The sequence below is a fragment of the Mya arenaria genome, chromosome 1 (genome assembly GCF_026914265.1).
Source record: "Mya arenaria isolate MELC-2E11 chromosome 1, ASM2691426v1".
NCBI classification, from domain to species: Eukaryota; Metazoa; Mollusca; class Bivalvia; order Myida; family Myidae; genus Mya; species Mya arenaria.
This window is the reverse complement of record NC_069122.1, coordinates 34920570-34946635: the sequence shown is the minus strand read 5'-3', so window position 1 is coordinate 34946635 and position 26066 is coordinate 34920570. Positions and strand designations below refer to the sequence as shown.

The following is a 26066-nucleotide window of genomic DNA, read 5'->3' as shown; positions in this document are numbered from 1 at the left end:
GTGCCTGGTGAATGCGGTGGTTTTGTCTTCGCTTTAAATATAGCGGGGAATGGGCCTTACCTAGGGTCCCTGGGGTGCGGGGGCATTTGGCGGGGATTTTACCATCTGTTCGTCCCCGCACAGACGGGGTTGGCTGGACCGAAAGTCAAAGTCCCCGCAGTTCCCCGGACTTGGGGGCGTGGTTACAATTGACTGGTGCATAGGTAACCATATTTTTCCTTGGGGTAAAAGTGCTGGTCCAGACAGGGCATAAATGGGGTTGACCGGGCTTCTACACAAAGCTACATATTTCGGCTAGGTAAAACTGACACCTTTGTGGCCAGAATATTGGTTTAATTTATTCTTTTATTTGGTCATCACTTTTTACGATAGGTCATCCAATACTGATTAACAAATTAATATCAATGCAACTGCTTGTAATGATCAGATGGCGGTTTAACGAGTCCTTTATTTATATAATGGGAACAGAGTTCCACATTGTCTATATCATTTCGAAAGTAATACGATCATATGCCTTAGTTTTATAAGTGTTCTTGACCTTCCGCTTGACATTTCCATTTAAACAAACTGTGAACAATAATCACGTCGATGTTTGCTAATTATTTCAGTGTCTACTGTTGACGTCAACAGAATGTTTCTCTTGCCTTCTCTGAGCTTGATTGGTCGTTTTTCGTGCTTACCCAGAGCTTTGTTGATCGTTTCTCATGCCTTCTCTGAGCTTGATTGATCGTTTTTCGTGCTTACCCGGAGCTTTGTTGATCGTTATAATAATAAAAGAACTCCCTGACTTCGAAAGAATTTTGCCATCAAGAGATATCAAGAAAATGTTCTACATGTAAAATTAGAAAACAAAAACTAATTACATGCTTTCAATCTTTTTTTTGTAAATGTTTAAATGTTGTTGAGTAAAACAGATTCATTATGAGCAATCATCGAGTACATTTTTGCCCTAAAATAATTTTTGCTTGGTTTATATCATAATATTATATGAGAAAAAAGCTTTAAACACAGTAAAAAATACATATAGTGCTACATGCTCTTAATTCAGTTAATGATATTGGGGCCAGGGTTGGTATTCAATAATGATCTTAATTGGCTCAAAGAACGATGTAGCTAATCGGATTACTTGTTATTAACAACTGACCAATACAGTGAATGAAGTCAATGATGTATGACCGTATGATTTCATTTAGTTGAATATTGAAATCTGCTTTAGTATCGTTTTTAAAGATTTTTAAGGTCTGACATGAGTAAAATCTGACAAACTGCGTACCGTTATATCCATCCTTGTTTATATCACCTAGGGCGGCCATAGCGCTCCCAAACCTTGCGCCTGCATTTCCACTTCCGAATAACGGCTTCCGTGTTGGCTCGAACATCTGTAGAATGCACATTAACCCGTCATGACTATACTATCTATGAAGCGATTTATTGTGAAGAAAGGGGAATAACTTTGATATGTGACGATATGATGACTACATCTACATTTAGCTCCCCTCAGCAAGTAGATGACGATATATATACCACCACCACCACCGCCACCACCACCACCACTTCCAACAACAACAACAACAACAACACCGCCACTGGCACTCCTTATGCCACTGTTACTGCTACAGTTGTCATTGCTTCTGCTGCTGCAGCTCCAGCTTCTGCTACTTCAACTTCTTCTACCTACTACTACTGCTGCTTATGCGTGGTGGTGGTCCTGCTGCTGTAACTGCTACTGCTACTTCTTCTACAACAACAACTACTAATAATACTACTACTTCTACTTCCGCTGCTCCTACTACTACTACTGCTGATATTATAAATGGCAATTCACTTACATAGTTGGTCATACCGAGGTACACGAGAACAGTTCCCGCCTCGTGCGCTTCGCTTCCGGTAGCGTACATGGGCGCTCCAACGAGGAGGTCGTCAGTTCCGTCGGCATTAACGTCCACGGAACACAGTACCGCCCCAAAATACACGTTCATAGGCAGCTGAAAAGAAGGCAAATTTTTTTTTAGGATATTCAGAAAACTGTTCCGCTAACTCTACTGAGGAAACACTATAAAATGGTAATCCAGCCGATTAAAACATGTTATACTATAGCACCAAGTTGAGCGCACTTAGTATTGGTATTTATAATGAGTATAATCTATTCAAATGCAACGGCCGGTACGTGCCGTATTTATATGTATATATCAAGCTTATTGATTGATTGATTATTGATTGATTGATTGATTGATTGATTGATTGATTGATTGATTGATTGATTGATTTATTTATTTATTTATTTATTTATTTATTTATTTATTTATTTATTTATTTATTTATTTATTTATTTATTTATTTTATTCATTTACATGTTTTTTATTTATTTATTTATTTATATCAAATGCTTTTATTAGCCCCATATGGTTCCAAAAAATATAAAAGAAGTAGATCCCCCGATGTCTCTTGTATAATGATACAACAACGTAGGTTTAGAAAGGTTACTATAACAACATCCATACAAGTCAAATTTTATCCCTACCTCTCCCAATCCCTGATCAGCACCGTCGAGCACAAGGAATGGCCGCTCAAAAAAGTAGTTATCCCGATCATTCTCGTACAACAGAACCTGAATAAGTAAAGGTTTGGCCATTTGCGAACAATTGTTTTCCAACTTTTCCGAATGCGATTCCGCGATAATCAACAGTGAGCAATCTTTTATCTAGGAAAGACAAAACAAATTCTGTACAGAACTTGTGACTAGCTCATTTGTTGTTTCTATACTTCATATTATTGTTGTACATGTTTATATTGAAAACAGTTCAAAGACAAACGCATTAAAATGTGTTGAAATCAAATCATTTTTTTGTCTAGTTTGAATTGAGTTAGAATTCTAGTTATTATATTATATATTACATTACTATAAGCGATTAAAATTGGCTTAAAGGTGCAAAGTATTTCTTAACCTTGCCCCTTAGGTTAAATCTGGGAGCCCCGATAGTGTAGAATGTCTGACCATTCCCAAAATACCGACCACTCGACATGGAATAACCTGTAAACACAGTAATAGCCATACTTTTAGTTAAACTCAAGACACAATCGCACTATTAGGTAAACACAAGAAAGAGCCATACCTTTAGGTTAACACAAAAATAACCATGGTATTAGGTTAACCCAAGTAAAAGCCATACTATTAGCATACTTGTAGGTTAACACAAGTAATAACCATACTATTAGCATACTTTTAGGTTAACACAAGAACTAACCATACTATTAGCATACTTTTAGGTTAACACAAGTAAAAGCCATACTATTAGCATACTTTTAGGTTAACACAAGTAATAACCATACTATTAGCATACTTTTAGGTTAACACAAGTAATAACCATACTATTAGCATACTTTTAGGTTAACACAAGAACTAACCATACTATTAGCATACTTTTAGGTTAACACAAGAACTAACCATACTATTAGCATACTTTTAGGTTGATACAAGTAATAACCATACTATTAGCATACTTTTAGGTTAACACAAGTAATAAACATACTGTTAGCATACTTTTAGGTTAACACAAGTAATAACCATACTATTAGCATACTTTTAGGTTAATACAAGTAATAACCATACTATTAGCATACTTGTAGGTTAACACAAGTAATAACCATACTATTAGCATACTTGTAGGTTAACACAAGTAATAACCATACTATTAGCATACTTTTAGGTTAACACAAGAACTAACCATACTATTAGCATACTTTTAGGTTAACACAAGTAAAAGCCATACTATTAGCATACTTGTAGGTTAACACAAGTAATAACCATACTATTAGCATACTTTTAGGTTAACACAAGAACTAACCATACTATTAGCATACTTTTAGGTTAACACAAGTAAAAGCCATACTATTAGCATACTTTTAGGTTAACACAAGTAATAACCATACTATTAGCATGCTTTTAGGTTAACACAAGAACTAACCATACTATTAGCATACTTTTAGGTTAACCCAAGTAAAAGCCATACTATTAGCATACTTTTAGGTTAACACAAGTAATAACCATACTATTAGCATACTTTTAGGTTAACACAAGTAATAACCATACTATTAGCATACTTTTAGGTTAACACAAGTAATAACCATACTATTAGCATACTTTTAGGTTAACACAAGTAATAACCATACTATTAGCATACTTTTAGGTTAACACAAGTAATAACCATACTATTAGCATGCTTTTAGGTTAACACAAGAACTAACCATACTATTAGCATACTTTTAGGTTAACCCAAGTAAAAGCCATACTATTAGCATACTTTTAGGTTAACACAAGTAATAACCATACTATTAGCATACTTTTAGGTTAACACAAGAACTAACCATACTATTAGCATACTTTTAGGTTAACACAAGTAATAACCATACTATTAGCATACTTTTAGGTTAACACAAGAACTAACCATACTATTAGCATACTTTTAGGTTAACCCAAGTAAAAGCCATACTATTAGCATACTTTTAGGTTAACACAAGTAATAACCATACTATTAGCATACTTTTAGGTTAACACAAGAACTAACCATACTATTAGCATACTTTTAGGTTAACCCAAGTAAAAGCCATACTATTAGCATACTTTTAGGTTAACACAAGTAATAACCATACTATTAGCATACTTTTAGGTTAACCCAAGTAAAAGCCATACTATTAGCATACTTTTAGGTTAACACAAGTAATAACCATACTATTAGCATACTTTTAGGTTAACACAAGAACTAACCATACTATTAGCATACTTTTAGGTTAACACAAGTAAAAGCCATACTATTAGCATACTTTTAGGTTAACACAAGTAATAACCATACTATTAGCATACTTTTAGGTTAACCCAAGTAAAAGCCATACTATTAGCATACTTTTAGGTTAACACAAGTAATAACCATACTATTAGCATACTTTTAGGTTAACACAAGAACTAACCATACTATTAGCATACTTTTAGGTTAACACAAGTAAAAGCCATACTATTAGCATACTTTTAGGTTAACACAAGTAATAACCATACTATTAGCATGCTTTTAGGTTAACACAAGAACTAACCATACTATTAGCATACTTTTAGGTTAACCCAAGTAAAAGCCATACTATTAGCATACTTTTAGGTTAACACAAGTAATAACCATACTATTAGCATACTTTTAGGTTAACACAAGAACTAACCATACTATTAGCATACTTTTAGGTTAACACAAGTAATAACCATACTATTAGCATACTTTTAGGTTAACACAAGAACTAACCATACTATTAGCATACTTTTAGGTTAACCCAAGTAAAAGCCATACTATTAGCATACTTTTAGGTTAACACAAGTAATAACCATACTATTAGCATACTTTTAGGTTAACACAAGAACTAACCATACTATTAGCATACTTTTAGGTTAACACAAGTAATAACCATACTATTAGCATACTTTTAGGTTAACACAAGTAATAACCATACTATTAGCATACTTTTAGGTTAACCCAAGTAAAAGCCATACTATTAGCATACTTTTAGGTTAACACAAGTAATAACCATACTATTAGCATACTTTTAGGTTAACACAAGAACTAACCATACTATTAGCATACTTTTAGGTTAACACAAGTAATAACCATACTATTAGCATACTTTTAGGTTAACACAAGAACTAACCATACTATTAGCATACTTTTAGGTTGATACAAGTAATAACCATACTATTAGCATACTTTTAGGTTAACACAAGTAATAAACATACTGTTAGCATACTTTTAGGTTAACACAAGTAATAACCATACTATTAGCATACTTTCAGGTTAATACAAGTAATAACCATACTATTAGCATACTTTTAGGTTAATACAAGTAATAACCATACTATTAGCATACTTTTAGGTTAACACAAGTAATAACCATACTATTAGCATACTTTTAGGTTAATACAAGTAATAACCATACTATTAGCATACTTTTAGGTTAACACAAGTAATAACCATACTATTAGCATACTTGTAGGTTAACACAAGAACTAACCATACTATTAGCATACTTTTAGGTTAACACAAGTAATAACCATACTATTAGCATACTTTTTAGGTTAACACAAGTAATAACCACACTATTAGCATACTTGTAGGTTAACACAAGTAATAACCATACTATTAGCATACTTTTTAGGTTAACACAAGTAATAACCACACTATTAGCATACTTGTAGGTTAACACAAGAACTAACCATACTATTAGCATTCTTTTAGGTTAACACAAGTAATAACCATACTATTAGCATACTTTTAGGTTAACACAAGTAATAACCATACTATTAGCATACTTTTAGGTTAACACAAGAACTAACCATACTATAAGCATACTTTTAGGTTGATACAAGTAATAACCATACTATTAGCATACTTTTAGGTTAACACAAGTAATAAACATACTGTTAGCATACTTTTAGGTTAACACAAGTAATAACCATACTATTAGCATACTTTTAGGTTAATACAAGTAATAACCATACTATAGCATACTTTTAGGTTAATACAAGTAATAACCATACTATTAGCATACTTTTAGGTTAACCCAAGTTAAAGCCGTACTATTAGCATACTTTTAGGTTAATACAAGTAATAACCATACTATTAGCATACTTTTAGGTTAACACAAGTAATAACCATACTATTAGCGCACTTTTAGGTTAACACAAGTAATAACCATACTATTAGCATACTTTTAGGTTAACACAAGTAATAACCATACTATTAGCATACTTGTAGGTGAACCCAAGTTAAAGCCGTACTATTAGCATACTTTTAGGTTAACCCAAGTAATAACGATACTATTAGCATACTTTTAGGTTAATACAAGCAATAACCATACTATTAGCATACTTTTAGGTAAACACAAGTAATAACCATACTATTAGCATGCTTTTAGGTTAACCCAAGTTAAAGCCGTACTATTCGCATACTTTTAGGTTAACACAAGTAATAACCATTTATTAGCATACTTTTAGGTTAACCCAAGTTAAAGCCGTACTATTAGCATACTTTTAGGTTAACCCAAGTTAAAGCCGTACTATTAGCATACTTTTAGGTAAACACAAGTAATAACCATACTATTAGCATACTTTTAGGTTAACACAAGTAATAACCATACTATTAGCATACTTTTAGGTTAACACAAGTAATAACCATACTATTAGCATACTTTTAGGTTAACACAAGTAATAACCATACTATTAGCATACTTTTAGGTTAACACAAGTAATAACCATACTATTAGCATACTTTTAGGTAAATACAAGTAATAACCATACTATTAGCATACTTTTAGGTAAATACAAGTAGAAGTCATACTACCTACATGTAATAGCATACCTTTAAGTTAACGCTACTAATGGCCATACCATTAGGTTAACACAAGAAATAGCTATTTTATCAGGTTAACACAAGAGTTAACCAAAGTATAAGGTTAACTCAAGAAATAATCATACTATGAGCATACTTTTAGGTTAACACAAGTAATCACCATACTATCAGCATACTTTAAAGTTTACACAAGAAATAATAATACTATCAGCCTGTCCTGCAATTTCGTCTGATATTTGCGATGGTCAAACGCCACGTTCTCTTTAAAAGCGCAACATACTCATGTCCATAATATTTGTCAGATGGGACCCAAACGCTTTAAATTATCATCGCATTTTTTAAATCTTACCCGCCATTTCTGATATCTCGGAGGGAACTTCTTCGTCATACTTAGTGATTAGGTTTGTCCCGTCTCTGCGCATGTCAATAAATCCGCCAACCCACGTGTGCAGACCTGGGGTACCCATCAGGAGGTTAGACCCCTGATGAAAAGAAAAAAGTGTTTAAATATATCCAATAGAACATAAATGGAGAATATCGAGATCAGATCACTTATCATTGCTGACGAAAAAGTGGAATTTGTCAAAATTTGTGAAGAGAAGTGAGCGCTACCGATAATATTATCAGGCGCGATTTTAAAGATTTTTGTTAGAGATTTTAAAACTAGTTTAAAACAAAGAGACCAATTCAGCAGGTTATAAAAAAATATGGACACATGGTCTGGTCTTTTAAAAAGTGTGTATTCTTTTGGAAGAAAGAAACCTTGCATAATACCATATATTTATATACAATAACGTCAAGCCTTAATTAGACGATAATTGAATTTTTACCTCAATACTAGTAATTTGACACATAAATGTATATGGGATACACGGGCTTCTTCCTCAAATCATGAGCCCATTTTCAGAAACGAGACTTCCTGGTATTCCTGGGTTTATTTAAGAACATCAGAGGAAATAGAGACTGAAAACCTCGAGATAGTTTAAGGAGTATTTGGTACGTAAGAGAGTGAATCCCAAATATACAGTAGTTGGTATGTATGCAGACTCTTAGATTCGATTTGGCAGTATCACATTCATAGTAGTATGGGTATTGCTGGGAGTAGTGATTTTGTATTGAAAATGATAAAAAAAAAACAAAAAAACATACAAGTCAATTATTATCAGAGTCATGCTTTTACCTCCTTGGTGTAATGTACGGAGCTCCCAAGACTTCCCATTCCGTAGTTGTACTTGGAGATATTGGCGCCAACAACTGTCGTCTGCTTCTCGGCGTCGACGAGCGCGGGAATCTTGATGATGTTTGATGGCTGGAAGTCGAGTGGCACCTCGTAGCACATGCCGTTCATGAAATAGTACCCGGATGTCTCGAAGAGCTTGTTGAACCAGCGGCTGGCGCATGTCTGCGGATGGGGCAGGAGATGGTGATAAGGTAGGCAATGTATCAGAAATTTGTTTAAGAATGCATAATGAGAATTTATTTCATCGTAACGATCACACATAAAAAACATGTTTATGCAAGTATAAATATTGATGCCATCTGTTAGACATTGACATGCCCATTTGATGTGCTGGCTTAGTTTGAGGCACGTTTTACAGAAAGTAAGAAGAAACGGGAAAAGGAAGGTGACAAGGAAATCGTTCGTATATTTAGAAGTTTTAGTAGACAGTTTATTAAGAAACACGGTCATTTTTTTTCAAACAATATCGAAATCGGTTACAGGAACGTAAGAACAACCACTCAAACGTACCACAATGCCCCTGTTTTCGTCCACATCTAGAGAGGCGCCCAGCCACTGGTCCCGACGTCCGTTCACGAATACTCGCGTGAACTCCCCATATCTCGCGCTGTCTCGCGGGTTGTTCTCCTCCTCGTCATTGCCTGAGGGAAATAATTGCCACACGTTTAGGTCAGAAGATATGGCGGAGCAATGGCCTAGTGGTATGACTCTTGAATCTCAACATAGGGGCTTTAAAGCTGCACTCTCACAGATTTACCGTTTTGACAACTTTTTTGTCTTGGAATGAATCCTTTTTTGCGTAAATATCTGCAAACCAGTGATATGAGACTGCTGACAGAATATCAGATCGCAGATTTTCATATTCCTGTTCGAAAAATAATTTTGAACTTAAATATGAAAATCTGCGATCGGATTTTTTTGTCAGCAGTCTTATATCACTGGTTTCCATGCATTTTCGTATAAATCGGCTCGTTCCTAGACAAAAACATAAAAAAAGTTGTCGAAACGTTCAATCTGTGAGAATGCAGCTTTAAGCGTGGTTCACGTGTGACAGTGCTTTACGCTGGCGCGCGTTAGCTAACTGTTGTGTCTGGGTAAGCTTATTGTCATCAATACAAAGCTATTTTCGTCTTTTCTGCTTTACAAATTGATTGGTAACAAATGATGAGGAAAATGATTTAAAAAGTGAAACTAATTATTGTTCGATTAATGAATGCTTTATCAACACAGAATTGTTTCAATTTCAACTTTTCATTAGAAAAGCAAGGATCTTTCAGATCGTTCTCATTGCCTCTCGTTATAATGATATTCAGGACGGAGGTTTCTGCTATAGGAAGACAAGGATCTTGGATTTCGCTATGATAGACAGTTCCGGGAAAGCAACATCTAGAGTTTTATATGTATTCCTACCATTAGAACAAGCAGTGTTTAAACCCTTTTAGAGAGAATAAAACTATACTTCAGTATATATGCTTCTATGTGATCCCACAAAAGATCGCTATATAACTAAGATATCAAAACATCTAATCTTTATACATGCGTTAGAATTGAAAAACACGTTTCAATTGATTAAAACTAAAATATGTTTTCAAAAATATTTAAACAAAAAAAATAGCGGCGTTTCCCCAGTAGTGCAGCACTCAACAGTTTTCAAAAATACCGCTCGGCCAAATCAGCATTCGTAACAACTCGGCCATCTCCGGCAAGCTTCGAGATAGCCAGTTTCTGTTGGATAGGGGTCGAGGTGTTGCGATTGCCAAATCAGTTGCAGAGCCACGGTAGTTCTAACGAAGGGTACATTCTGTGCTCTGTACCAGAGGACCTATAAGAACTTTCACCGGGACCGACGGCCATGGATATTTCCGTCGTTAAATCAATGTGCGTTGAGAGTTAGTGTACAAAAGGCATAGTTTTGGGTGAATTGGTGGGTACGAAATGGGTTAGGCAGTCTAGAGTTACACGAGCTAATTCCAACGGTCTTTGTTCTATTCATGTGTAGTAAGCGTTTGAATAGCCTGAACGTATTTCAATATATCAAGCAGGAAATGGCGACTGGCGATGAAGACATTTTCGAAAACCCAACACCAGACGAAATAAAAACGAACGACTATTGTTATCGTTAAATAACCAATAATTAAAGGTGCACTCTCATAGCTTGATCGTTTTGACACTTGCTGACATGTTTTGTTTTGCAATTAGCCACTTTTTGCGTGAATGTCTGGAAATAAGTGATATAAGATTGCTGATAAAAGATCAGATCGCAGTTTTTCATAAATACGATCGAAATTGATGTTTTATGGCTAAAACCGTTACTAACACTTTTAAAAAATAATATTTTATTTTCTTTAGTGATTTTTATCTTATATGACTGAACTGAGGGCATCGATGCCAAAATCAGCTGATTCTGAGACAAATATAAAATTAAACTCAAGACTGTCAATCTGTGAGAGTGCAGCTTTAAATGTTTATTGAAACTAATATGCACGTGCAACTTACTGTCAATGAGAAGTTCTTCGCAGACGCCGACCGTAGGACATCGGAACAGGGCGCCGGGTTTATGGGAATTGGGCAGGAAGGTGCTGTTGGCCCGCGGTGCGCCAACCAATACCCTGTAATTATTAAATAGAAGGATTGGTGTACAGTGTATATACTTGAACAACCGGAATATGGGCGCCGGGGTTGTTGGATTCGGGTGGTCCGCGATGCGACGACTACTACCCTGTAATGACTCAGTAATGCGATTTAAAGGGCTTGTTTAAGGACTGTTTGCATGACAATCTCCTTCTGTGCATCTCCTGCTAATTGCACTGATGTCACAGTAGGGGGCAATTTCCTGTTTATTTGTTTATTGGCTAAGGGCCATTTCTATAATAAACCTCCACAACTGCATACAGAATGATATTCAGGTCGGAGATCTGACAAGACAATTTGGCAATAAGAATTAGATTAAGATTAATACACAGATGATGTGTACAATACTCGTTTTTTTGTTATTGTTATTGTCGAACTTATTGCAGTAGCTAGTCAAATGATTGGTAAAGTAACGCTTAGAAATGAGATTCACTTGACCCTAAATCATGTTAGCATAGAATATAATAAATCAGTTCGCAACAGGATAAGAGTGACAAGATGATACGAAAACATATCATCAAGTATCTGTTAGTGTTGAGGTTCTTGTCTTCGCAAATATGGTCGCCGGACGGATTAAGATTTTATTATTAGTAAAGAGAGTTTTTGACATAAACGACCGCCAATTTAATTAGTTTGGCCAAGTGGGTGATTTGGCGGTTAGCGCATGCGCGCTGGCTGGTTCAGAGACATGCGCCGTAATACTAAAACGGTTATTATTTGCCCTTAATTTTCGTTTAATAACTATTACTTGGCGTCATAAACATTGTCTCAAATGGATCTCTTAGATATTCATTACAGGAGATTGAGTCGAATTAATTACCAATTAATAAGACTTCAAAGGACGGCCGATGAAGCATCAAATGTGGGCGAGGGAGAAGACAATGGAAATGTCTGGTAACCAGTCCCGAGAGACGTGCACATCACATGAACGATAATGTGCAGACAAAATTGCAATTTGAATACCGATGACATTTCGAAAATGTAACAAATCCTCAAAGATTCTATATGATAATTGCGTCTGATATAAAAGTCATTATGATGTTGCAACGAATTTTGTTAAAGCTTATTATAAAATGACATTAAATTTTCTGAAGCTCTATGTGCAAGGATGCAACGGATAGAGCTCCCTACGTTGCTTCCTGACATATACTATATACCTAATGGGGGAATTTAATGGTCGGTAAACAGAACACTCCTCCGGGAGCTCTATTTGACGAAATACAACGCCAACCTCGGGGGTGCTCTACTTGCCGGGACACAACACATCCCTGTGGAGCTATATGCGTCGAAACATAACACATCCCTGTGGAGCTATATACGTCGAAACATAACACATCCCTGTGGAGCTATATGCGTCGAAACACAACACATCCCTGTGGAGCTATATGCGTCGAAACACAACACATCCCTGTGGAGCTATATGCGTCGAAACACAACACATTCCTGTTGAGCTCTGTACGTCGAAACATAACACATCCCTGTGGAGATGTATGCGTCGAAACATAACACATTCCTGTGGAGCTCTGTACGTCGAAACACAACACATCCCTGTGGAGCTATATGCGTCGAAACACAACACATATCTGTGGAGCTCTGTACGTCGAAACATAACACATCCCTGTGGAGCTATATGCGTCGAAACACAACACATTCCTGTGGAGCTCTGTACGTCGAAACATAACACATTCATGTGGAGCTATATGCGTCGAAACACAACACATCCCTGTGGAGCTATATGCGTCGAAACACAACACATCCCTGTGGAGCTATATGCGTCGAAACACAACACATTCCTGTGGAGCTCTGTACGTCGAAACACAATACATCCCTGTGGAGCTATATGCGTCGAAACACAACACATTCCTGTGTAGCTCTGTACGTCGAAACACAACACACCCCTGTGGAGCTCTGTACGTCGAAAAACAACACATCCATGTGTAGCTCTGTACGTCGAAACACAACACATCCCTGTGGAGCTATGCACATCGAAACACAACACATCCATGTGTAGCTCTGTGCGTCGAAACACAACACATCCCTGTGGAGCTCTGTGCGTCGAAACACAACACATTCCTGTTGAGCTCTGTACGTCGAAACACAACACATTCCTGTGGAGCTCTGTACGTCGTAACACAACACATTCCTGTGGAGCTCTGTACATCGAAACACAACTCATTCCTGTGGAGCTCTGTACGTCGAAACACAACACATCCCTGTGGAGCTCTGTGCGTCGAAACACAACACATCCCTTGGGGAGTTATATCTATCGGGACACAACACCTTCCTTGGGGGAGAGTGGGCTCTATTCGTGTCGGGTTACAACAAATTCCTCCGGGGGGGGGGGGGGGGGAGAGGGCTCTTTTCGTGTCGGGACACAACACATACCTCGTTGGGGGGAGGGGGGGGTCTATTCGTGTCGGGACACAACACAGTCCTCGGGGAGGGGCTCTTTTCGTCGAGACGCAACTAATACCTCAGGGAGGGGGGGGGGGTCTCTATTCCCCGGGGCAACAAATTCTTCGGGTGGGGGATCTATGCATAGAACATAGTTACCATTAGCTACATGTTCGATAAAATCACGGCAGAACATCTTAAAATGTTGATATTGATTGTTGATCATATTGCAGCATGACCAGGTGAATCATCACCATTGCCGTACATCTTGAAGTCATGGCATACATGGCTACGAATACTAAACAGACGCATAGTCGATGTACTCTCGGCTGTGGTCAGAACATTTCTTTATATTCACGAATAAATAAACAGATTTCTGATGTTATTAACGGCCCCTTTGAGGCTTGTAATGAATTTTCTGTCTTATAGTGAATAGTATCGATAAAACTTTGTTCAAAAAGCATGTTCACTTAAATATTTTTTTACAAAATACACATACAATTTTATTGTACAACCAAACAAACAAACAATTTTGCAATTTCCGCTGCAATGTTGACTTATTCCGATAAAATCATGATTTGTTTATAATCTGTATAGCATTACTTAACACATAATACATATACAGTAAAACTGCGGTCGTTCGAACAGGCGGTCGTTCGAGAACCGGCGGTCCCTCGAGGTCGAAGCTTGGTCCTGAACATTTTTCCTTCTATTTTCATATTAAATATACTGATGCTGCATCGAAACCTAAATAAGTCGAGGTGTCGAGCACTATAGCCGGTCCGTAATACATAAATCATGCACAAAACCTTATGGCCTTATGTATATGAATTCCGACCCCAAGTCGGGGGTACTCCAGAATCTCTAAGTCAGAGTCCCAGCGTGACACCATATTTTTGGCAGAACGTTAGATGAAACTTTAAATACTTGTTAAGGTCCAATCTGATGAAGAACAAACGAAAACCATATCTTATTTGCGGATTATTTAGCGCAAGACGTAATAAGGTGCATACCGCTGAGTTTGCAAGATCAACTTCCGATTTCAATTTTCTCGTTGATAAAACTCTTTATTCTATCCGTTTGTAATTAATTCTTTATATTTTAGGCTGAAAACAAGTCTACAAACAGTAAATTTTAGCCTCTCAAGCATGCCAAGTTATGATGAAATTCCGAAAACAACGGTACCTTGATGCGCTGTGCTTAATACACAGACTCATGCTCGTAGCATTTAATCAAATAATTAGGATTCTAAACAATTTGCGATTATTTGTTTTGATACTAAAGGTAAATATCTTTATACAACTTATAGCCCTTCTACACAATGTGTCATGTGAAATTCTTCGTAAAACAGGCGTCCCATTCAACAAAGAAATGTTTTCGGAGGGGGACACCTGACTTCAGGAATGGAAACTTAATTTCATCTGGTGGTGTCAATTCGGGATCCCTAGGAAATAGTGTGAGTTATGCTTGCATATTGAAGGTATGGGCCTTTCACTGCAGACATACATATTGAAAATATGGGCCTTTAACTTCTTGCATGCATGGATGCACCATGAAACTAAGTGTTTCACTGCAGACTTGGATGAGTAATGAAAATATGGGCCTTTAACTTCATGCATACACGCATAATTAAAATACGGGCTTTTAACTGCATGCATTCATAGTGGAAATATGGGCCCCTAACTGTAGGTATACACGTATAGTGAAAATATGGGCATTTAACTGCAGGTATACAAATATAATGATAATATGGGCCTCTAACTGCAGGTATACACGCATAGTGGAAATATGGGCCCCTAACTGTAGGTATACACGTATAGTGAAAATACGGGCATTTAACTGCAGATATACAAATATAATGATAATATGGGCCTCTAACTGCAGGTATACACGCATAGTGGAAATATGGGCCTCTAACTGTAGGTATACACGCATAGTGAAAATATGGGCCTCTAACTGCAGGAATACACGCATAGTGAAAATATGGGCATTTAACTGCAAATATACAGCATAGTGAAAATATGGGGATTTAACTGCAGGCATACACGCATAGTGAAAATATGGGCATTGAACTGCAGGTTTACACGCATAGTGAAAATATGGGCATTGAACTGCAGGTATACACGCATAGTGAAAATATGGGCATTGAACTGCAGATATACACGCATAGTGAAAATATGGGCATTGAACTGCAGGTATACACGCATAGTGAAAATATGGGCATTTAACTGCAGGTAAACAAACATAATGATAATATGGGCCTCTAACTGCAAGTACAGACGCATATGGAAAATATGGGCCTCTAACTGCAGGTATACATGCATAGTGAAAATAGGGCCTCTAACTGCAGGTATACATGCATAGTAAAAATATGGGCCTCTAACTGTAGGTATACACGCATAGTGAAAATATGGGCCTCTAACTGCAGGTATACATGCATACTGAAAATATGGGCCTCTTACTGCAGGTATACATGCATAGAAAAGATATGGGACTTTAACTGCAGATAAACATGAATAATGGAAATATGGACCTTTAACGGCAGGCATACATACATAATGGATCGCATATAAAGCCATAAATCACTTCATGTAAATTGTTTCATTTTAAATCTCATAAAAGTTACACTGCTTTATTTATGTGTCTGCTCATACCGAGTGATATCATTAATTACGTTACATAATTAATGGGAGAAGCAATTACAATGATAAAGTTGGATCATCTGAGCGCAGACAAATGAAGATAAACAAATCAGTAAGTGAAATATGAGACGCTCGTTAATAAACAAATAAAGCAACCATTAACTGAGGGTCCTTTCCGTTAATTGTATTGACCCCCTAAAAGGTGAGGCCAACGGTCCCTAAACAAACAAAACATTAAGAAGTCGACATGCAGTGCCAGCTTAATTGTTAAGAAGATCAGAGAAACAAACTATTCTAGTGTTTCAGCATTCAGAGTTGAAAAGTGAATGTTCTTTAACATGAAAAGTGAATGTTCTTTAACATGAAAAATGAATGTTCTTTAACATGAAAAATGAATGTTTTTTGACATGATATTGCTGAAGTCCCTTTATAGTGTTAATAAAATTTCAAATTACTCAGTACACCTAACAAACCAATAACTGATCATAAAGTAATCTGAAACCGCAGGTTTCCAGCTTAAGGTCACATTGACTTTTGACCCACTGACCTCAAAATCAATAGGGTTCACCTACTGGTCAAGACCAACCTGTCTACCACGGTTGAGGTCCCTGTGCCTAAGCGTTCTTCCGTTATTGAACGGAATCATATTTTCAGCGAAAGGTCACCATGATCTTAGACCCATTGACCTTAATATCCATAGAGTTCATCTGCTGGTCATGACCAACCTGCTTACCAAGTATGAGGTCCTTATCCCTGAGCGTTCTTCAGTTATTGACCGGAAACGGGTTTATTAGCTTAAGGTCAACACGACCTTGACCTTTGACCCACTGACCTCAATAACCACCCTGCCTACCAGGTTTGAGGTCCCTGGGTCTAGGCGTTCTTTAGACATTGACCGGAAACTGTGAGGACGGAAGGACGGAAGGACGGACGGACGGTCCGAATACTATATGCCTTAATTCGAGGGCATAGAAATCACCATCAGTTCATAGACAATAGATTTCCCTTATTTTGTTATACAGTTAGTAAGCCCAATTTTCTCTCTGGACTTATGGTTGAGCAAATCATGTACAAAAACATTGCTTATCCATTGAGGTAAACACAAATGGTAAATATCTGTCAAATGGAGAAACTATGTTGTAGAAACATATGTACAAACACTTATAGATATAACACATATCTACCGTACTATCTACCGTACTATTGGTTGAAGTATCTTGAGCCAATTGTGAGATATCACCATGAAGCACATAAACAGTATTTCATTTTGTTATCTAGAGAAAAACTATACCCATATAAATCTACAACAGGCGCCTACATAGAAATAAAAGAGTAACGTCAATAACGAATACAATGTATGTTAGGCAAAAAGTAATGTTATGAAGGAATGTCAGGGAAGAGGGATTGTTTTTTTAGGGAGAAAGAAGGTCAGGAAGCAGGGCATGTCAGGGAAGAATGTCAGGGAAGAGGGATTGTTTCAAGAAGGAAGAAGGTAAGAAAGGAAGGCATGTCAGGGAAGAATCAATGTCAGGGAGGAATGTCAAGGGAGAGGGATTGTTTCAGGAAGGAAGAAGGTCAAAAAGGAAGGCATGTCAGGGAAGAATCCATGTCAGGGAGGAATGTCAGGGAAGGGGGAATGTTTCAGGAAGGATGAAGGGAGGAATGTCAGGAAGGAATGTCAGGGAAGAGGGAATGTTTCAGGAAGGATGAAGAAAGGAATGTCAGGAAGGAATGTCAGGGAAGAGGGAATGTTTCAGGAAGGAAGAAGGTCAGGAAGGAAGGCATGTCATGGATGAGGGATTGTTTCAGAAAGGAAAAAGGTCAGGAAGGAAGGCATGTCAGGGAAGAATCAATGTCAGGGAGGAATGTCAGGGAAAAGGGAATGTTTCAGAAAGGAAGAAGTTCATGAAGGGGGGAATGTCAGGAAGGCATGTCAGGGAAGAGGAAATGTTTCAGGAAGGAAGAAGGTCAGGAAGGAAGGCATGTCAGGGAAGAATCAATGTCAGAGAGGAATGTCAGGGAAGAGGGAATGTTTCAGGAAGGAATAAGGAAGGAAGGAAGGCATGTCAGGGAAGAATCTATGTCAGGAAGTTATGTCAGGAAAGAGCGAATGTTAGGAAGGAAGAAGGTCAGAAAGTAAGGAATGTCAGGAAGGAATGTTAGGGAAAGGGAATGTTTCAGGAGGGAAAAGGGTCAAAAAGAAAGGAATGTCGAGGAAGAGGCAATGTCAGCGAAGAAGGAATGTTAGAAAGGAAAGATTGGCTGAAATGAATGCCAGTAAAAGAAGGAAGGAATTTCAGGAAGAAATGTCAGGAATGAATGCACGAGGGAAGGGATGGACGGGCAAGAAGGGTGAACTAGTGAATGGAACGAGAAATTATGCGAGTAAGAAGTGGGGAAACGGTAGGAGGGTGAAGGTGTTTTGAAAGGAAGCCGGTTTGGAGGAACGAAGATGTAAAGAAGGTTGGATGAAGAGAGAAATATGAGGCAGGTCGAGTTGTTAATAATAATGTGCACATTATACCCCAGTGTACATGCAATAAATGGGTTGCTAAATAGTATTGCATATCGTTCCTCTTAATCACATGCACTTTCAAAACGTAAAACCACAGATGTGTTTGTGTAACAAATGACTGTCCCACTCGCGTATATGGAGATATAAATGATTGTAGCTACAACAGTTGAGACTGATGTGAACAAACGTTCATTTGTAATCACGCTTGTTCGCAAGAAGGAGTTTTTCATATAAAAACGAAGATGTGTTTTGGAAATGAGCAATGTTTGTGATTAAGGCTTAAAATAATAAAGTGTATCAAAAATGGCTGTCACACTTAAAATGTAAAATTCTAAAGTTCACGAACTCATTTAATGTTGACAAAGATACTTAAGATTTGAAAAACAGATGATATGCTCTATGGCGTTCTTAAATCAACAAGTGACATACTTTTAACTTAAGTTTGACATGTTATCGAAGTCAACTTAAAGATGCACTCTTACTCCCCCATAAGATTTACCACAATAAATACAATTGTTTTAATATACCAAGAATGATGAATAAATGTCGAAAACAATGGTTCTTATGAAGGATACCAAGTTTTAATTGAAAAAAGGGCACAAAACACGGTATTTTTACCTTATGAGACGATAGTAGATCACAGTAAAACTTTTAGCATTCACCAATCATTTAATTATTTTTTTTGCGTTTTCAGCTATCAAATACGCCATTAATTGCAATCTTGTTTTTAGTAATTCATATTTTCTATAAATGCATAATTTGAAGCAGTAAAAGGTTTATCACTCAAAATTGATGTTTGTTATACATGTGTATGTACTGATTTTGAATAAGAGTGTCACTTTAAACATAACAAGATGCTTCAAATCTTTATGAAATTCTGGTTTTAAGCTGTAAGCAAATAGGTGTCCTACATTCTTATAATAGTATTATGTTTATGAAGTGACATTCAGCTGTGAATTATATATAAATGGCGAATTGGACACTAGTAGAGTTAGATTTATAAAGAATATCGGATAACATCGTATAAGGTCATATGCCCTATTGAAATAGCCGAATTTTAATTGGGCAATATCGTCAACAAGGATATGCCTTTTATACGAGCTTATCTGATAAAATAGTTTTAAGCCACCAGCCCACAGTTGACAAATATCCGTTTATTCATTTATTGAAAGACATATCCTTATACCGACTTCTAATTGGTGAGACTGTAGCTTTAATTATTTAAAGCAAATAGGAAACAGGTATTTATGAATGAGATATTATCAGAATGATTCTGACTTAAATAATTAAGCACATAGTTAGCCTTAGGGCCAGGCAAAGATATACAATGTTGCAAATAGTTTTTCTACATAGCTCAAAGCGAATGTATTATGTATAAAACAATGTATGGTTTTGCGTGGCCCGTTGCGCTAAGAATAATATTATACTTGCTGTATAATTATGTTCATGTAAAAAGACACATTGTTTATGTATTCATAATCATTGTGCACTTTGTGATAAAAGCAGTTTCAATGCGAAGATGCAGCTAAGTGATGCATTCAAATAGTTTAAACAATAGCTTATAATCATATGACATAAAATGCAAATGGCAGGGTTTTCTTATATTACGAATATTACATTGTTCATAATATGCTTACAGTCACGTATCTCCCACACAGTCAATCCCAGCGAGATGACCAACTCGACAATCCCCTGACTTTTGTAACAGGTATTACAGGTGAGGAAAGGACGAATATTGTTAATATAGTGGATTATGGCTCTGACCAATGATGGATCATGAAGGTTGGCGGTCGGATCCCAACCCCGACCCCCATCCCACGTCCCGCTGTCCCCTCCCCAACATCTAACAGGAATTAGTAAATGGACCAAAACAGACAAAATGGCGAGGTAGGACTTCAATTTAAATATATAAATTACCGTATTTTAACAGATTACACAATAAGTATGAAATATAAGTTCAATAGCTTTTTTTCAGAACTGTAAGAAAAATCAAAATCAATTTTCCCCACTTAAAAACTATTTGTTAAATCGGATTCTAGTTAGACACATTTGGTCGACTTGACAAGAATAATTTAGACGCAATACGTTATTTGTTGGCAACAAATGTGGCTTGTATTTCTCTGGCCATTAATGGTAAATACAAGGTCTGACTCACCCTTGTCCCATCTATCAGGAACCACAGGCATGCATAGTCATAGTAAGAAATGGGCTCAGGCCAATACAGACACAAGGGCGAGGTTAGATTCGAGCCCTATTATATACGAAAGATGTTATTGGGAATAGAGTAATATACATTAATCCGGAATTGAAAAATAATCTCAAATTGATAGCCAGGCTAGTGGTTGCAAGTTCGGTCGCCCCTCCCCCCATAGTGGTTGCAAGCTCGATCCCCACCCGCATAGTGGCTGCAAGCTCGGTCCCCACCCCAATAGTGGTTGCAAGCTCGGTCCCCACCCCAATAGCGGTTTCATGCTCGGTTCCCACCCCATAGTGGTTGCAAGCTCGGTCCCCACCCCAATAGTGGTTGCAAGCTCGGTCCCCACCCCAATAGTGGTTGCAAGCTCGGCCCCCACCCCAATAGTGGTTTCAAGCTCGGTCCCCACCCCCAAAGTGGTTGCAAGCTCGGTCCCCACCCCAATAGTGGTTGCAAGCTCGGTCCCCACCCCCAAAGTGGTTGCAAGCTCGGTCCCCACCCCAATAGTGGTTGCAAGCTCGGTCCCCACCCCCATAGCGGTTTCAAGCTCGGTCCCCACCCCTTACAAGTGATGAGCTTGGTCTCCTTTCCCACCCTTCCCTGCAATACTAGAAGGCTTTGTGTAATAATGTAAGAAAATGCTTCCAGCAGGGACCCTGTGTTTCTGTGCTAAACTCAACGGGCTTATTGTATCAAGGCGCGTACGAGAAACTGTCGTCAAATCAATAATTTCAGTTAAATATTTCTTGAGCGTCACAAATCAATTTGAATATTTTACTTGCAAAATCAAATAAATTTTGCCTTAACTGACCTTCCATGCTCTTATGCTCTTAGTTTCGAAATAATTATACTAATTACTAAGAAATCACTATTTGAAAAAGCGATCGTACGATATGCGTGTTGATACGATCAGACCAAAGGTCTATAGTTTAACCGTACACACGTGTATTGTCTGAAATTATATCAGATCAATTACACACTCGTGCTCTTATAATGTGTCCCCAAAGGAACCAGTGACATTTAATCGGAGTCAAATTTGTGCATAACGTATGGTAGAGTAATACCAGGGACATGATTAGATAGCATCAAATTCTTAATCATATCAACTGCACGAGCGCACGTACTTTGGATGCATTGCACGAAAATTCGGTTCTTCAAATAACGCGGTAAGGCCTGACGAACTTAAAACTAAAACTTCGACTCTTGGTTCTATAAGTAGCGACTTTTGATTCTATAGGTATTCTATGTCAACTAGTCCATAGCATGATATTAATTTGTATATGATTTATATATGGTACTTACCATTTCTGCCCGGTGCTTGTTCGAAACATGGCCACGGTGTATCCGAAATAACTGTCCGGTTGGTTACTAGGCATCCTAAACTCGACAGGGTTGGTAATGTCAAGGTTAAATCCATTACATACGTCCGTCCGTACGAGTAAAATGAATAGCACCGTGAATGTTAACATTTGAAGCGACTTACATGTAAAAAATGAGCGTTTGTATTGCATAGTTTGGCCAAAAATGCTAAAAACGCTACTAGGTGAATGAAAGTTCCTGGAAATTCCATCACTACAACACTCGCATTGTGATTGGGTATTTGAACACACTTCTCGAGCACGTTTATTCAAACATCGTTCATAATTCCCTGAGGTGGCCATTCCCTCATATTCCCCAAGTCTTGTACAACTCGTGCACTTAAAACGTCCGTTTTCTTGCCGATCAATTTCCATTTTACATTCTGCTATTTCCATGGTAATTCCTCCTGTTTCCGATGATGTATTTTTCTCCTTTTTTCCGTCTTTCCGCTACAATTATCCTATAAAAAGTGTAAAGACATTAAGATCAACCTCACGTTTTAAATTATTTCCTTTTCACTCACAAATCTGCGCTTACATAAAACTTCAGCGTATCTTAAAGAAACTCCAATCACTTGACATCTAATTCAACCTTCATGAAATATGATTTTATTGCTAAAATTCAAAACCAACGACTTGATATCATGGTAGCCCTCGTATTAACCACCCAACCATATTTAAGAAGGTATGTGTTTGCTTTCTAACTCCACGGCTATGCTATCTTACAGTATTTATAAAACTTCAGTTACGCGCGCCTATATTTTATTTATACGCCAGCCACTATCACATTTAAGTAACCTGCTACTCCATTACACCAAGCTTTATTCAACGAGGACAGAAAATGGATTTTCGTAATAAATGAAGCGTTCGTGTTACATAAAATTAATGCAGCTAATGTTAAAACCCTTACAGTAAAGCTGTAATATACATTTACAAATGAACATAAGGTATAGGTAGTTATTTTGCTAACAAAATACCTATAATACTACGTAATGCAGATTACGAATTATTGAACCAAAATTAAGCCCATTTTGTAAACAAGTATTGTAACATACAATCCCACCAGTTGTAAATTTTACACCTTTACCACAATAACTACCACAAATACTACTCATATACGCAACGTATTTTTCCTTTTAAAGCTGCACTCTCATAGATTGACAGAATTTACCTTTTTTAAGACATTTTGTCTCAGAAACAGCTGATTTTGGCAGCAATGATTTCGATTTAGTCATATAAGATAACTCACAATAAATAATATCCGAATCGTTTAAAACACTGCTGTGGGTAACGCTTTTAGCCATAAAACCGCATGATTACTTTTTGAACGTAAATATGAAAAACTACCATGTGCTCTTTTGTCAGCAGTCTTATATCACTGTTTCCAGACATAAACGTAAAAATGCCTCTTTCCAGGACAAAAATAATAATGTTTTCAAAACAATCAGTCTGTGAGACTTCAGCTTTAAGCAAAAAAAAGAATAACAAACATTTCCCAATACCCTAGCAGAGTACATTGATAAACCTATGGAATATGACTAACACGACTAGTGAGAAATACTTCGCCATTCCTTCAGACATCATTGAATCATACAACGTAGTTCTTCTTTTATTTATGTATGAGATCATGCAGTTCAATGTCAAATCAATTGGCTAATTGATTAAGGTCACGCCAAACCGTTGTTACGTTTAACGTCATCAAGCGGGTTATGTTAAGCCTTCATACTAAAATCCGTTACAAAAAAATCACAATTAAGCTAAGAAATATTTGAAGCTTAGCAATAAGAACATCATTTCTGTCTTCAAAAATGACCTATAATTAGGGCAACCCGATCCTACTTAGAAAATCCCTCGACCCTAGAGATTTATTCGACTCTTAATAAAAAAATCAAAAGAAATCCGAGGTTTAGTTATTGTTTACCTTGCAATCAATTTTTGTTAATTGCAATTAAAAAGATAAGTTATTTATTACTGAAAACACAATATACAGAAATATCATGGAAAGAGTTCGGGGCTTGCTTTGTTGTTTTGACTGGACTTTAATCCCAACCATATCTAGTAATTTTTAGACCGTTGCCTTAATTAAACTCAGATATTGAGGCCTTCTGTATCATATATTGAGGAAAATTCAACCTTCAAGATGTACGGACCGATGCTTTCTTTGTGATTATGATTGATTAAATCGGTTATGAATGGCATTTATTATGCAAAGAATAAGAGTCTTCATTTCCCCCTGCCCGGAACCAGACAGTTTGGTATGTATCAGTTTGGTTAGGTTTTGAAACAGACGCTAAACACTGGATACTTTTGGTACGGCCTAAATGCGGTGCCATTGTCTCTTTGTGAAACCGAATCAGCAAGGGAGTTTTTTGTATTGCGGAAATAATGTTTCTTTATTTTACAGCTCGTTTGTAATACTTCTTAAGGACCCGTCTGGGAAATGCGGATGCCGTTTCAGGGTTCAGCATCATTTCTGTGTACATGTATATACTATCTACTAGTATATAAACAAGAGCCTATGTACACGGCTGACCGTATATGTCCTATGCAGGTGTTAATTAAAATCATTGCTGGATGTATAAGATATATTCAAACGTATCATACTTAATAAAAAACACACACACTGAAATTCACTCAGAACATTTTATGGCAAAATGTTATTTCCTAAAACAATGGCAGTTAAAACAAACAAATTGATCAATACGTAAACTTAACAGGTACAATGAATGAAACAAACAATTGTTGTTGTTTTAAAAAACTGCATTGAAACTAGAAAAACACAACTCTCTTATCTTACGTATAAAAATGATTTTTTTTATGTATTTATGACTTGTATCATAAAATAACTGAATGATATTCGGCCAATTTTACACCATGGTTAACGTTATCAGATATTTGAAAGACCACTGATATTTGTATTATTTACCTCATTAAGAACAATATCATCAATTACCCCCCAAAAAACTGTCAACCATAATCAGACGGCACGCGCCTATCTGGTCCGGTTCTATCCCCTACAGTCTCCCAAGGGCGGGGGTCGAATATTATACAAGAAAGATCAGTTTATACTAATTTCCTAAAGCTCGATTGTGATGAAAGCTGGTAGCTTATAGAATCACTCTGGAGTCCTTTTCCTGGGTAGAAACCGGTACTGGCGTCCATTTTGAGAGACCAGAAGAAAGTCTCCCATCGAACCCACAACCTTTGGGTGACAGGTGGACACCTTTACCACTTGGCCACCCTCGCCCTGGTGGGAACCGAGCCCACAACGTCTTGGGTGGCAGGCGGACACCTTCACCACTTGACCAGTCTCACTCTGGTGGGTATAGAACCCACAACGTCTTGGGTGGCAGGCGGACACCTTCACCACTTGACCAGTCTCACTCTGGTGGGTATAGAACCCACAACCTCTTGGGTGGCAGACGGACACCTTCACCACTTGACCAGTCTCACTCTGGTGGGTATAGAACCCACAACCTCTTGGGTGGCAGGCGGACACCTTCACCACTTGACCAGTCTCACTCTGGTGGGTATAGAACCCACAACGTCTTGGGTGGCAGGCGGACACCATCACCACTTGACCACTCTCACCCTGGTGGGATCCCAGCCCAAAACGTCTTGGGTGGCAGGCGGACACCTTCACCACTTGACCAGTCTCACTCTGGTGGGTATAGAACCCACAACCTCTTGGGTGGCAGGCGGACACCTTC

General features: G+C 37.4%; 1 protein-coding gene across 1 annotated transcript in view; it reads right to left on the bottom strand.

Annotated features, from left to right (window-relative positions):
* Window positions 1-23203, bottom strand: part of LOC128236518 (integrin alpha-9-like) — a 44455-nt gene extending 21252 nt beyond the window's left edge. The window contains exons 1-9 of the mRNA XM_052951421.1: window positions 22301-23203; window positions 11119-11231; window positions 9133-9263; window positions 8563-8784; window positions 7732-7864; window positions 2946-3031; window positions 2522-2608; window positions 1830-1985; window positions 1274-1379 (exon numbers count right to left, since the gene is read on the bottom strand). Coding sequence (XP_052807381.1) covers window positions 1274-1379; window positions 1830-1985; window positions 2522-2608; window positions 2946-3031; window positions 7732-7864; window positions 8563-8784; window positions 9133-9263; window positions 11119-11231; window positions 22301-22752 — 1486 coding nt within the window. The 5' untranslated portion in view covers window positions 22753-23203. The remainder of the gene's footprint in view (window positions 1-1273; window positions 1380-1829; window positions 1986-2521; window positions 2609-2945; window positions 3032-7731; window positions 7865-8562; window positions 8785-9132; window positions 9264-11118; window positions 11232-22300) is intronic.
* Window positions 23204-26066: the final 2863 nt, after the last annotated feature.